Source organism: Panulirus ornatus, chromosome 68, assembly GCF_036320965.1.
Source record: "Panulirus ornatus isolate Po-2019 chromosome 68, ASM3632096v1, whole genome shotgun sequence".
NCBI lineage: Eukaryota > Metazoa > Arthropoda > Malacostraca > Decapoda > Palinuridae > Panulirus > Panulirus ornatus.
Window position 1 is genome coordinate 3,605,609 of NC_092291.1, and position 13,229 is coordinate 3,618,837.

Sequence of the window (13,229 nt, forward strand, 5' to 3'; positions counted from 1 at the left end):
TATATGAGCATACATTGGTGGGTTTTCTGTATATGCTAAACTTAAACTTGTTTCCTTGTCTATGGATCATGCAATCTAAAAATGGTAACATACCATTATTTTCATTTTCTACAGTAAATTTGATGGAAGGTACTAAATTGTTATGTAAGGGGAGAAATTTTTGTAAATTTTCATCTGTTGGCCAAACACAAAGAACATCATCTACATACCTAAACCAAATTGCATTAGAAGGTAAGATATCCTTTAGTAATTTTGTTTCAAAAAATTCCATATAAAGATTACTAAGTAAAGGTGAAAGAGGGTTACCCATTGCCATACCAAATTTTTGAGCATAATAATCTCCATTAAATTGAAATACACAGTCTTTTATACACAATTTTATCAGTTCAATAAAATTAGACTTTGAAACAGGTAATTGAATATCATCCAAGACATCAAATAAATATTCTAAAATGTCATCAACTGGAACTTTAGTGAAAAGTGAGGAAACATCAAAGCTAACTAGTTTGAAATCAAAATTAATGTTGATATTGTTTAGCTTGTTGACTAAATCTACATTGTTCATGATATTAGAATTTGATACCTTACCTACTAAAGGGCTTAATAAGGAAACTAACCATTTTGATAATTTATATGTGATGGAGCCTACTGTACTCACTATAGGTCTTGCTGGAAAATTTTGTTTATGTGTTTTGATAAGTCCATACATATATGGCAATGAAGGGGACAAAGATGACAAATTTTTGATAAGAGAAATGTTACCTTTCAACAACAACTTCATTTCTTTATTGAAGTGAGAATTAACTGCTTCTAATGGATTTTTACTAAGTTTAGAATATGTTGTGTTATCATTTACAAGATCATTCATTTTAGATAAATAGTTACTTATATCTAAAATCACAACAGTGTTAGCCTTAGCCTTATATCAACTGACTGTTATATTCCTCTCTTGTGCCTCCCCTGATGATGTGATTATTACACGAAAGTGCACTTGGGAACTTTTCGTGTTTCATTTTCCTCGTGGACTCATAGGAATATCTTGATCACGCGCAAAATTGTGATCCTTTCCAATATATATATATATATATATATTTTTTTTTTTTTTTTTTTTTTTTTTTTTTTTTTTTATACTTTGTCGCTGTCTCCCGCGTTTGCGAGGTAGCGCAAGGAAACAGACGAAAGAAATGGCCCCCCCCCCATACACATGTACATACACACGTCCACACACGCAAATATACATACCTACACAGCTTTCCATGGTTTACCCCAGACGCTTCACATGCCTTGCTTCAATCCACTGACAGCACGTCAACCCCTGTATACCACATGACTCCAATTCACTCTATTTCTTGCCCTCCTTTCACCCTCCTGCATGTTCAGGCCCCGATCACACAAAATCTTTTTCACTCCATCTTTCCACCTCCAATTTGGTCTCCCTCTTCTCCTCGTTCCCTCCACCTCCGACACATATATCCTCTTGGTCAATCTCTCCTCACTCATTCTCTCCATGTGCCCAAACCATTTCAAAACACCCTCTTCTGCTCTCTCAACCACGCTCTTTTTATTTCCACACATCTCTCTTACCCTTACGTTACTTACTCGATCAAACCACCTCTCACCACACATTGTCCTCAAACATCTCATTTCCAGCACATCCATCCTCCTGCGCACATCTCTATCCATAGCCCACGCCTCGCAACCATACAACATTGTTGGAACCACTATTCCCTCAAACATACCCATTTTTGCTTTCCAAGATAATGTTCTCGACTTCCACACATTTTTCAAGGCTCCCAAAATTTTCGCCCCCTCCCCCACCCTATGATCCACTTCCGCTTCCATGGTTCCATCCGCTGACAGATCCACTCCCAGATATCTAAAACACTTCACTTCCTCCAGTTTTTCTCCATTCCAACTCACCTCCCAATTGACTTGACCCTCACCCCTACTGTACCTAATAACCTTGCTCTTATTCACATTTACTCTCAACTTTCTTCTTCCACACACTTTACCAAACTCAGTCACCAGCTTCTGCAGTTTCTCACATGAATCAGCCACCAGCGCTGTATCATCAGCGAACAACAACTGACTCACTTCCCAAGCTCTCTCATCCCCAACAGACTTCATACTTGCCCCTCTTTCCAGGACTCTTGCATTTACCTCCCTTACAACCCCATCCATAAACAAATTAAACAACCATGGAGACATCACACACCCCTGCCGCAAACCTACATTCACTGAGAACCAATCACTTTCCTCTCTTCCTACACGTACACATGCCTTACATCCTCGATAAAAACTTTTCACTGCTTCTAACAACTTGCCTCCCACACCATATATTCTTAATACCTTCCACAGAGCATCTCTATCAACTCTATCATATGCCTTCTCCAGATCCATAAATGCTACATACAAATCCATTTGCTTTTCTAAGTATTTCTCACATACATTCTTCAAAGCAAACACCTGATCCACACATCCTCTACCACTTCTGAAACCGCACTGCTCTTCCCCAATCTGATGCTCTGTACATGCCTTCACCCTCTCAATCAATACCCTCCCATATAATTTACCAGGAATACTCAACAAACTTATACCTCTGTAATTTGAGCACTCACTCTTATCCCCTTTGCCTTTGTACAATGGCACTATGCACGCATTCCGCCAATCCTCAGGCACCTCACCATGAGTCATACATACATTAAATAACCTTACCAACCAGTCAACAATACAGTCACCCCCTTTCTTAATAAATTCCACTGCAATACCATCCAAACCTGCTGCCTTGCCGGCTTTCATCTTCCGCAAAGCTTTTACTACCTCTTCTCTGTTTACCAAATCATTTTCCCTAACCCTCTCACTTTGCACACCACCTCGACCAAAACACCCTATATCTGCCACTCTGTCATCAGACACATTCAACAAACCTTCAAAATACTCATTCCATCTCCTTCTCACATCACCGCTACTTGTTATCACCTCCCCATTTACGCCCTTCACTGAAGTTCCCATTTGCTCCCTTGTCTTACGCACCCTATTTACCTCCTTCCAGAACATCTTTTTATTCTCCCTAAAATTTACTGATAGTCTCTCACCCCAACTCTCATTTGCCCTTTTTTTCACCTCTTGCACCTTTCTCTTGACCTCCTGTCTCTTTCTTTTATACTTCTCCCACTCAATTGCATTTTTTCCCTGCAAAAATCGTCCAAATGCCTCTCTCTTCTCTTTCACTAATACTCTTACTTCTTCATCCCACCACTCACTACCCTTTCTAAACAGCCCACCTCCCACTCTTCTCATGCCACAAGCATCTTTTGCGCAATCCATCACTGATTCCCTAAATACATCCCATTCCTCCCCCACTCCCCTTACTTCCATTGTTCTCACCTTTTTCCATTCTGTACACAGTCTCTCCTGGTACTTCCCCACACAGGTCTCCTTCCCAAGCTCACTTACTCTCACCACCTTCTTTACCCCAACATTCACTCCTCTTTTCTGAAAACCCATACTAATCTTCACCTTAGCCTCCACAAGATAATGATCAGACATCCCTCCAGTTGCACCTCTCAGCACATTAACATCCAAAAGTCTCTCTTTCGCACGCCTGTCAATTAATACGTAATCCAATAACGCTCTCTGGCCATCTCTCCTACTTACATAAGTATACTTATGTATATCTCGCTTTTTAAACCAGGTATTCCCAATCATCAGTCCTTTTTCAGCACATAAATCTACAAGCTCTTCACCATTTCCATTTACAACACTGAACACCCCATGCATACCAATTATTCCCTCAACTGCCACATTACTCACCTTTGCATTCAAATCACCCATCACTATAACCCGGTCTCGTGCATCAAAACCGCTAACACACTCATTTAGCTGCTCCCAAAACACTTGCCTCTCATGATCTTTCTTCTCATGCCCAGGTGCATATGCACCAATAATCACCCACCTCTCTCCATCAACTTTCAATTTTACCCATATTAATCGAGAATTTACTTTCTTACATTCTATCACATACTCCCACAACTCCTGTTTCAGGAGTATTGCTACTCCTTCCCTTGCTCTTGTCCTCTCACTAACCCCTGACTTCACTCCCCAGACATTTCCAAACCACTCTTCCCCTTTACCCTTGAGCTTCGTTTCACTCAGAGCCAAAACATCCAGGTTCCTTTCCTCAAACATACTACCTATCTCTCCTTTTTTCACATCTTGGTTACATCCACACACATTTAGGCACCCCACTCTGAGCCTTCGAGGAGGATGATCACTCCCCGCGTGACTCCTTCTTCTGTTTCCCATTTTAGAAAGTTAATACAAGGAGGGGAGGATTTCCGGCCCCCCGCTCCCGTCCCCTCTAGTCGCTTTCTACGACACGCGAGGAATATATATATATATATATATATATATATATATGTTGAGATGTATAGGTATGTATATTTGCGTGTGTGGATGTGTATGTATATACATGTGTATGTGGGTGGGTTGGGCCATTCTTTCGTCTGTATCCTTGCACTACCTCGCTAATGCGGGAGACAGCGACAAAGTAAAATAATGTTAGTAATAATAATTTGTAGATTATCTTTATTTGTACATAGGAACACTTGAAAATCTTTTTTTATCACATGTGTCTCAGTGATTATAACGCTTACTATTGTTTGTTCTAAGATTTGGCTTCATCCTTGTAATGGGTCTCCCCTAACAGCTTCATGCGTCGTCCCATACCAAGAAGCAAGAACCATCGTTCTGTATGTATGACACGATCTGCACAAAGTACCCAAAGTAGTGAAGGAGGTGTGTCAGAAGATGAGCCTGGACCCTCTGTTACAGGTGCTTACTATGGCCCAAGAACTGTTATTCATGATGGAGTTGGCCGTTATCCATCTAGATTGATGGTAAGGAACTGTTGTAATTAGCTAAGATAATTAACAAATACAAGTGTGAGAATTTGATTTTTTGTGTATCTTAATTTTTTCATATTTTAAGTATTTCATGTTTAAATGTCCTGTATAGAATTTGAAGTGGTAAGTCAGTAAAAAAAGTGAAAAACATACCAATTTTTCAAAAGCATTTGGACGTTTTACATTTTTCCATCTACATTCGGAACAATAATTTTACACTGGAAAGTAAAAATCAGTGCTCAAGGCTTCTGTTACTAGTTGTGTGATAAAAGTGATAGTAACAGTGTTAGTAAGATGATGAATCAGTGCAGAATGAATGATGCAATTGATATGCATGTCAGTGGGTCAGTGGTTTAGTCCAGTGACAGCATGTCGCCCTATATGCTACATCGTTCTTGCTTACTCTGTTTCGTGGACATCTCTCACCCTCCTGCAAGTTCAGGCCCCAACCACTCAATTTTTCTCTCATTTCATCCTTATGTCTCTAATTTGGTTTTCCCCTTCTTTTCTTCTCTATTTCTGTGGCTATTTTTCACCTTCTCCCCACTCATTCTGTCCATATATCCAGACCATATCACTACACCCCTTTAAGCTTTTTCAGCTATCTTCAACTTTCTCAGACACATTTTTTTTTTACTACCACACCTTTCTCGTACCCATTTATTACTTACTTGATCTAACCACCTTACACTACATATTGAGCTGAAACATTTAATTTCCAACATATCCACCCTCCTCTGTGCATCCTCATCTATAGCCCATGCTTAGCATGCATACATCATCATGAGGACTACCGTGCCTTCAAATATACCCATTTTTGCCTCTCCTGATAATGATCTCTCTTTCCACACATTCCTCAGTGTTCCCAGAACCTTCTACCCCCTCACCCGCCATTTAACTCACCTCCACTTCCATGGTTCCACTTGCTGCCACATTCACTCCTAGTTAAACTCTTCTCTATTTCCAAATTTTCTCCTTTCTAACTCACTGGAAAAAACCACAGAAAGGTGTGGGGGCCTAGCTGTGTTCAGAGAATGGAGATGAGCAGATGTAGCTTTTCTTCATATGTTCCTTGTGCCGCCTCATTAATGCAGGAAATGGCTGTTAAGAATGAAAAATATTATTAATTTATACTTGATCACTGTTTCCCATGTCAGCAAGGTAGTGCCAGGAAACAGACCAAGACCCCTCCACTCATATACATGTATATACATAAATGCCCATACACTTACATATACATACATGTACAGTTACCCACAGCAATGATGTCATATTCTGCAGAATGTTTCAGACAAAAAATGCGGTAGCAGACAACTAGCCTTTATCTCTTGCGTCCCCAGGTCTTCTTTGTCTTTGCAGAGCTTTTCTTAATAGATAGCAATTTATAAGTCCATATTTTAAGTTACATTCGATTTATAGACGTGAATGCATTTGGCTGGCCACCAATAAATGTTAAATAATTTACTTCCTTTGGCAAATCGAGGTGGATGTGCTAGCAGACGCTGCTGCCTGTGACGCCAAATTGCCGAAACATTTATAACCCTAGAGTTATAGAGTGCCTTGCTTATTTTTGATGTTTCCAAAAACACCAGCAAATTGTTTCATTATTCTGGAAAGAAAAAATTATAGACAGCATACTAATTTGTTGTGACTGGACTTCAGCTGAGAGGGTATGAAGGAGTGAGGGGTTGGGTGGGAGGGACTGGTGAGAGATGCCATAACTGCCACAATAAATATCAGATGGTCAGCTGTGATTGTTAGATAAAACAATACATTGGTTCATAGTATACTAAATTATTGAGCAATGTCTCTGCTATTCATATAATGTTTTATTGTTTTTGTTATGCAGTGTCATGATGTGTGTAAATAACTGACTTTTCTAATATGGCAACACATACTTACTGGGGAGACACTTCTCCATCCATCCTCCACTCCACCACCCCTCCCATCCACCCACCATGACCTTTCAACTGTTAAAAGCCCATCTGTTTGTGATCAGTGTTGAAGCTTATCTGTAAGACATTAAGTTTGTCTGTATTCCACCCACCTCCCTCATACTAGCAACTCTTGTTCCACCTGCCTTTTGCATGTGTTGCCCACCCTATTAGACTTTCTTCCTCTCTGGAAATTAATCAATTGTATTATTATTAATTTATTATATTATTATTATATGTAATCACTGTTTCCTGCTTCAGCGAGGTAGCACCAGAAAACAGACAAAGAATGGCCCATCCACTCACACACACACACACACACACACACAGGTTTGGATGGTATTGCAATGGAATTTATTAAAAAAGGGGGTGACTGTATTGTTGACTGGTTGGTAAGGTTATTTAATGTATGTATGATTCATGGTGAGGTGCCTGAGGATTGGCGGAATGCATGCATAGTGCCATTGTATAAAGGCAAAGGGGATAAGAGTGAGTGGTCAAATTACAGAGGTATAAGTTTGTTGAGTATTCCTGGTAAATTATATGGGAGGGTATTGATTGAGAGGGTGAAGGCATGTACAGAGCATCAGATTGGGGAAGAGCAGTGTGGTTTCAGAAGTGGTAGAGGATGTGTGGATCAGGTGTTTGCTTTGAAGAATGTATGTGAGAAATACTTAGAAAAGCAAATGGATTTGTATGTAGCATTTATGGATCTAGAGAAGGCATATGATAGAGTTGATAGAGGTGCTCTGTAGAAGGTACTAAGAATATATGGTGTGGGAGGCAAGTTGCTAGAAGCAGTGAAAAGTTTTTATCGAGGATGTAAGGCATGTGTACGTGTAGGAAGAGAGGAAAGTGATTGGTTCTCAGTAAATGTAGGTTTGTGGCAGGGGTGTGTGATGTCTCCATAGTTGTTTAATTTGTTTATGGATGGGGTTGTTAGGGAGGTGAATGCAAGAGTTTTGGAAAGAGGGGAAAGTATGCAGTCTGTTGGGGATGAGAGAGCTTGGGAAGTGAGTCACTTGTTGTTCGCTGATGATACAGCGCTTGTGGCTGATTCATGTGAGAAACTGCAGAAGCTGGTGACTGAGTTTGGTAAAGTGTGTGAAAGAAGAAAGTTAAGAGTAAATGTGAATAAGAGCAAGGTTATTAGGCACAGTAGGGTTGAGGGTCAAGTCAATTGGGAGGTAAGTTTGAATGGAGAAAAACTGGAGGAAGTAAAGTGTTTTAGATATCTGGGAATGGATCTGGCAGCGGATGGAACCATGGAAGCGGAAGTGAATCATAGGGTGGGGGAGGGGGTGAAAATCCTGGGAGCCTTGAAGAATGTGTGGAAGTCGAGAACAATATCTCTGAAAGCAAAAATGGGTATGTTTGAAGGAATAGTGGTTCCAACAATGTTGTATGGTTGCGAGGCGTGGGCTATGGATAGAGTAGTGCGCAGGAGGGTGGATGTGCTGGAAATGAGATGTTTGAGGACAATATGTGGTGTGAGGTGGTTTGATCAAGTAAGTAATGTAAGGGTAAGAGAGATGTGTGGAAATAAGAAGAGCGTGGTTGAGAGAGCAGAAGAGGGTGTTTTGAAATGGTTTGGGCACATGGAGAGAATGAGTGAGGAAAGATTGACCAAGAGGATATATGTGTCGGAGGTGGAGGGAACAAGGAGAAGTGGGAGACCAAATTGGAGGTGGAAAGATGGAGTGAAAAAGATTTTGAGTGATCGAGGCCTGAACATGCAGGAGGGTGAAAGGCAGGCAAGGAATAGAGTGAATTGGATCGACGCTTCACATGCCGTAGTTCGATCCATCGACAGCACGTCGATCCCGGTATACCACATCGTTCCATACAACATTGTTGGAACCACTATTCCTTCAAACATACCCATTTCTGCTTTCCAAGATAATGTTGCTGACTTCCACACAGTCTTCAAGGCTCCCACAATTTTCACCCCCTCCCCCACCCTATGATTCACTTCCGCTTCCATGGTTCCATCCGCTGCCAAATCCACTCCAAGATATCTAAAAACATTTCACTTCCTCCAGTTTTTCTCCATTCAAACTTACCTCCCAATTGACTTGACCCTCAACCCTACTTTACCCAATAACCTTGCTCTTATTCACATTTACTCTCAGCTTTCTTCTTTCACACACTTTACCAAACTCAGTCACTAGCTTCTGCAGTTTCTCACATGAATCAGCCACCAGCGCTGTATCATCAGTGAACAACAACTGACTCACTTCCCAAGCTGTCTCATCCACAACAGACTGCATACTTGCCCCTCCTTCCGAAACTCTTGCATTCACCTCCCTAACAACCCCCCATCCATAAACAAATTAAACAACCATGGAGACATCACACACCCTTGCCAAAACCTACATTCACTGAGAACAAATCAGTTTCCTCTCTTCCTACACGTACATGTGCCTTACATCCTTGATAGAAACTTTTCACTGCTTCTAACAACTTGCCTCCCACACCATATATTCTTGATACCTTTCACAGAGCATCTCTATCAACTCTATCATATGCCTTCTCCAGATCCATAAATTCTACATACAAATCCATTTGCTTTTCTAAGTATTTCTCACATACATTCTTCAAAGCAAACACCTGATCCACACATCCTCTACTACTGAAACCACACTGCTCTTCCCCAATCTGATGCTCTGTACATGCCTTCACCCTCTCAATCAATACCTTCCCATATAATTTCCCAAGAATACTCAACAAACTTATACCTCTGTAATTTGAGCACTCACCTTTGTCCTCTTTGCCTTTGTACAATGGCACTATGCACGCATTTTGCCAATCCTCAGGCACCTCACCATGAATCATACATACATTAGGTAGCCTTACCAACCAGTCAACAATACAGTCACCCTCTTTTTTAATATATTCCACTGCAATACCATCCAAACCCTGCTGCCTTGCCAGCTTTCATCTTCCACAAAGCCTTTACTACCTCTTCTCTGTTTACCAAATCATTTTCCTTAACCCTCTCACTTTGCACGCCACCTCGACCAAAACACCCTATATCTGCGCAGCACTCTATCATCAAACACATTCAACAAACCTTCAAAATACTCACTCCATCTCCTTTTCACATCACCACTACTTGTTATCACCTCCGCATTAGCCCCCTTCACTGAGGTTCCCATTTGCTACTTTCTTATGCACTTTATTTACCTCCTTCCAAAACATCTTTTTATTCTCCCTAAAATTTAATGATACTCTCTCACCTCAACTTTCATGTGCCCTCTTTTTCATCTCTTGCACCTTCCTCTTGACCTCCTGCCTCTTTCTTTTATACATCTCCCACTCATTTGCATTATTTCCCTGCAAAAATGGTCCAAATGCCTCTCTCTTCTCTTTCACTAATAATCTTACTTCTTCATCTCACCACTCACTACCCTTTCTAATCTGCCCACCTCCCACACTTCTCATGCCACAAGCATCTTTTGCGGAAGCCATATATATATATATATATATATATATATATATATATATATATGTATATATTTATATATGCCTTCATCCATTTCCGTTATCACCCCGCTCCATATGAAATGGCACCCTCCCTTCCCCCCCAGCACGCAGGGCAGCACTAGGAAAAGACAACAAAGGCTACACTCAGTCTCTAGCTGTCATGTGTAATGCATAGAAACAAAAACTCCCTTTCCTCATCCAGGCCCCTCAAAACTTTCCATGGTTTACCCCAGATGCTTCAAATGCCCTGGTTCAATCCATTGACAGCACGTTGATGCCGGTATACCACATCGTTCCAATTCACTTTATTCCTTGCAAACCTTTCACCCTCCTCTGCTCTCTCAACCTCACTCTTTTTTATTATCACAAACCTCTCTGACCCCTTCATTACTTACTCGATCCAACCACCTCACACCACATATTGTCCTCAAACATTTCATTTCCAACACATCCACCCTTCTCCGCACAACCCTATCTGTAGCCCATGCCATGCAACTATATAACATTGTTGAAACCACCTTTCCTTCAAACATACCCATTTTGGCTCTCCGAGATAATGTTCTCGCCTTCCACGCATTCTTCAGTGCTCCCAGAACCTTCACCCCCTCCCCCACCCTGTGACCCTTCCGCTTCCATGGTTTCATCTGCTGCTAAATCCACTCCCAGATATCTAAAACACTTCAATTCCTCCAGTTTTTCTCCATTCAACCCTCGACCTTACTGAACCTAATAACCTTGCTCTTATTCACATTTACTCTCAGCTTTCTTCTTTCACACACTTTACCAAACTCAGTCACCAACTTCTGCCATGGAAACATCATGCACCCCTGCCGCAAGCCGACATTCACTGAGAACCAATCACTTTCCTCTCTTCCTACTCGCACACATGCCTTACATCCTCGATAAAAACTTTTCACTGCTTCTAGCAACTCACCTTCCACACCATATAATCTTAATACCTTCCACAAAGCATCTCTATCAACTCTATCATATGCCTTCTCCAGATCCATAAATGCTACATACAGATCCATCAGTTTTTCTAGGTATTTCTGACATACGTTCTTCAGAGCAAACACTTGATCTACACATCCTCTGCCACTTCTGAAACCACACTGCTCTTCCCCAATCTGATGTTCTGTACATGCCTCCACCCTCTCAGTCAATCCCCCCCCCCCCATATAATTTCCCAGGAATACTCAGCAAACCTACACCACTGTAACTTGAACTCTCACCTTTATCCCCTTTGCCTTTGTACAATGGCACTATGCATACATTCTGCCAATCCTCAGGCACTTCAACAGGAACCATACATACACTGATATCCTTACCAACCAGTCAACAACATAGTCACCTCCTTTTATAATAAATTCCACTGCACTACCATCCAAACACTGCCTTGCCAGCTTTTATCATCTGCAAAGCTTTCACTACCTCTTCTCTGTTTACCAAACCATTTTCCCTGACCCTTTCACTTCGCACACCAACTCGACCAAAACACCCAATGTCTGCCACTCTATCGAACATATTCAACACACCTTCAAAATACTCACTCTGTCTCCTCACTTCACCACTGCTTGTTAATACCTTCCCATTACCCCCTTCACCGATGTTCCCATTTGTTCTCTTCTCTTATGCAATTTATTTACTTCCTTCCAAAATGTATTTTTATTCTCCCTAAGATTTAATGATACTCTCTCACCCCAACTCTCATTTGCCCTCATTCTCACCTCTTGCACCTTTCTCTTGACTTCCTGCCTCTTTCTTATATGCATCTTCCAGTCATTTGCACTATTCCCCTGCAAAAATCATCCAAACACCTCTCTCTTCTCTTTCACTAACAATCTTACTTCATCCCACCACTCACTATCCTTTCTAATCTGCCCAACTCCTACCTTTCTCATGCCATAAGCATCTTTTGCACAAGCCATCACTGCTTCCTTAAATACATCCCATTTCTACCCCACTCCCCTTACTTCATCTTCTCTCACCCTTTAACATTCTGCACTCAATCTCTCCTGGTACTTCCTCACACAAGTCTCCTTTCAGAGCTGAATTACTCTCACCACTCTCTTCACCCCAACATTCTCTCTTCTTTCCTGAAAACCTCTACATATCTTCACCTTCGCCTCTATAAGATAATGATCAGACATCCCTCCAGTCGCCCCTCTCAGCACATTAACATCCAAAAGTCTCTCTTTCATGAGCCTATCAATTAACACGTAATCCAATAACACTCTCTGGCCATCTCCCCTACTTACATATGTATACTTATGTATTTCTTTCATACTATTCGCCATTTCCCATGTTAGCGAGGTTGCGTTAAGAACAGAGGACTTGGCCTTTGAGGGAATATCCTCCTCTGGCCCCCTTCTCTGTTCCTTCTTTTGGAAAAAAAAAAAAATGAGAGGGGAGGATTTCCAGCCACCCGCTCCCTTCCACTTTAGTCGCCTTCTACGACACGCAGGGAATACGTGGGAAGTATTCTTTCTCCCCTATCCCCAGGGACAACCTTATGTATATCTCTCTTTTTAAACCAGTATTCCCAGTCACCAGTCCTTTTTCAGCATAAAAATCTACAGGCTCTTCATCATTTCCATTTACAACACTGAACACCCCATGTACACCAATTATACCCTCAACTGCCACATTATTTACCTTTGCATTCAAATCACCCATCACTATAACCCGGTCTCGTGCATCAAAGCTGCTAACACACTCACTCAGCTGCTTCCATAACACTTACCTGTCATGATCTTTCTTCTCATAACCAGGTGCATATGCACCAATAATCACCCATCTCTCTCCATCCACTTTCAGTTTTACCCATATCAATCTAGAGTTTACTTTCTTACACTCTTATCACATACTCCCACAAATTCTGCTTCAGGAGTAGTGCTGCTACTTC

General features: G+C 41.2%; 1 protein-coding gene across 14 annotated transcripts in view; it reads left to right on the forward strand.

Annotated features, from left to right (window-relative positions):
* The window catches only part of wnd (Mitogen-activated protein kinase kinase kinase 13 wallenda), a 436,263-nt gene that overhangs the window by 409,578 nt on the left and 13,456 nt on the right, over positions 1 to 13,229 (forward strand). For all 14 annotated transcript variants that reach the window (XM_071659723.1, XM_071659719.1, XM_071659722.1 and 11 more), the window contains one exon: positions 4,709 to 4,898. In XM_071659723.1, coding sequence (XP_071515824.1) covers positions 4,709 to 4,898 — 190 coding nt within the window. The remainder of the gene's footprint in view (positions 1 to 4,708; positions 4,899 to 13,229) is intronic.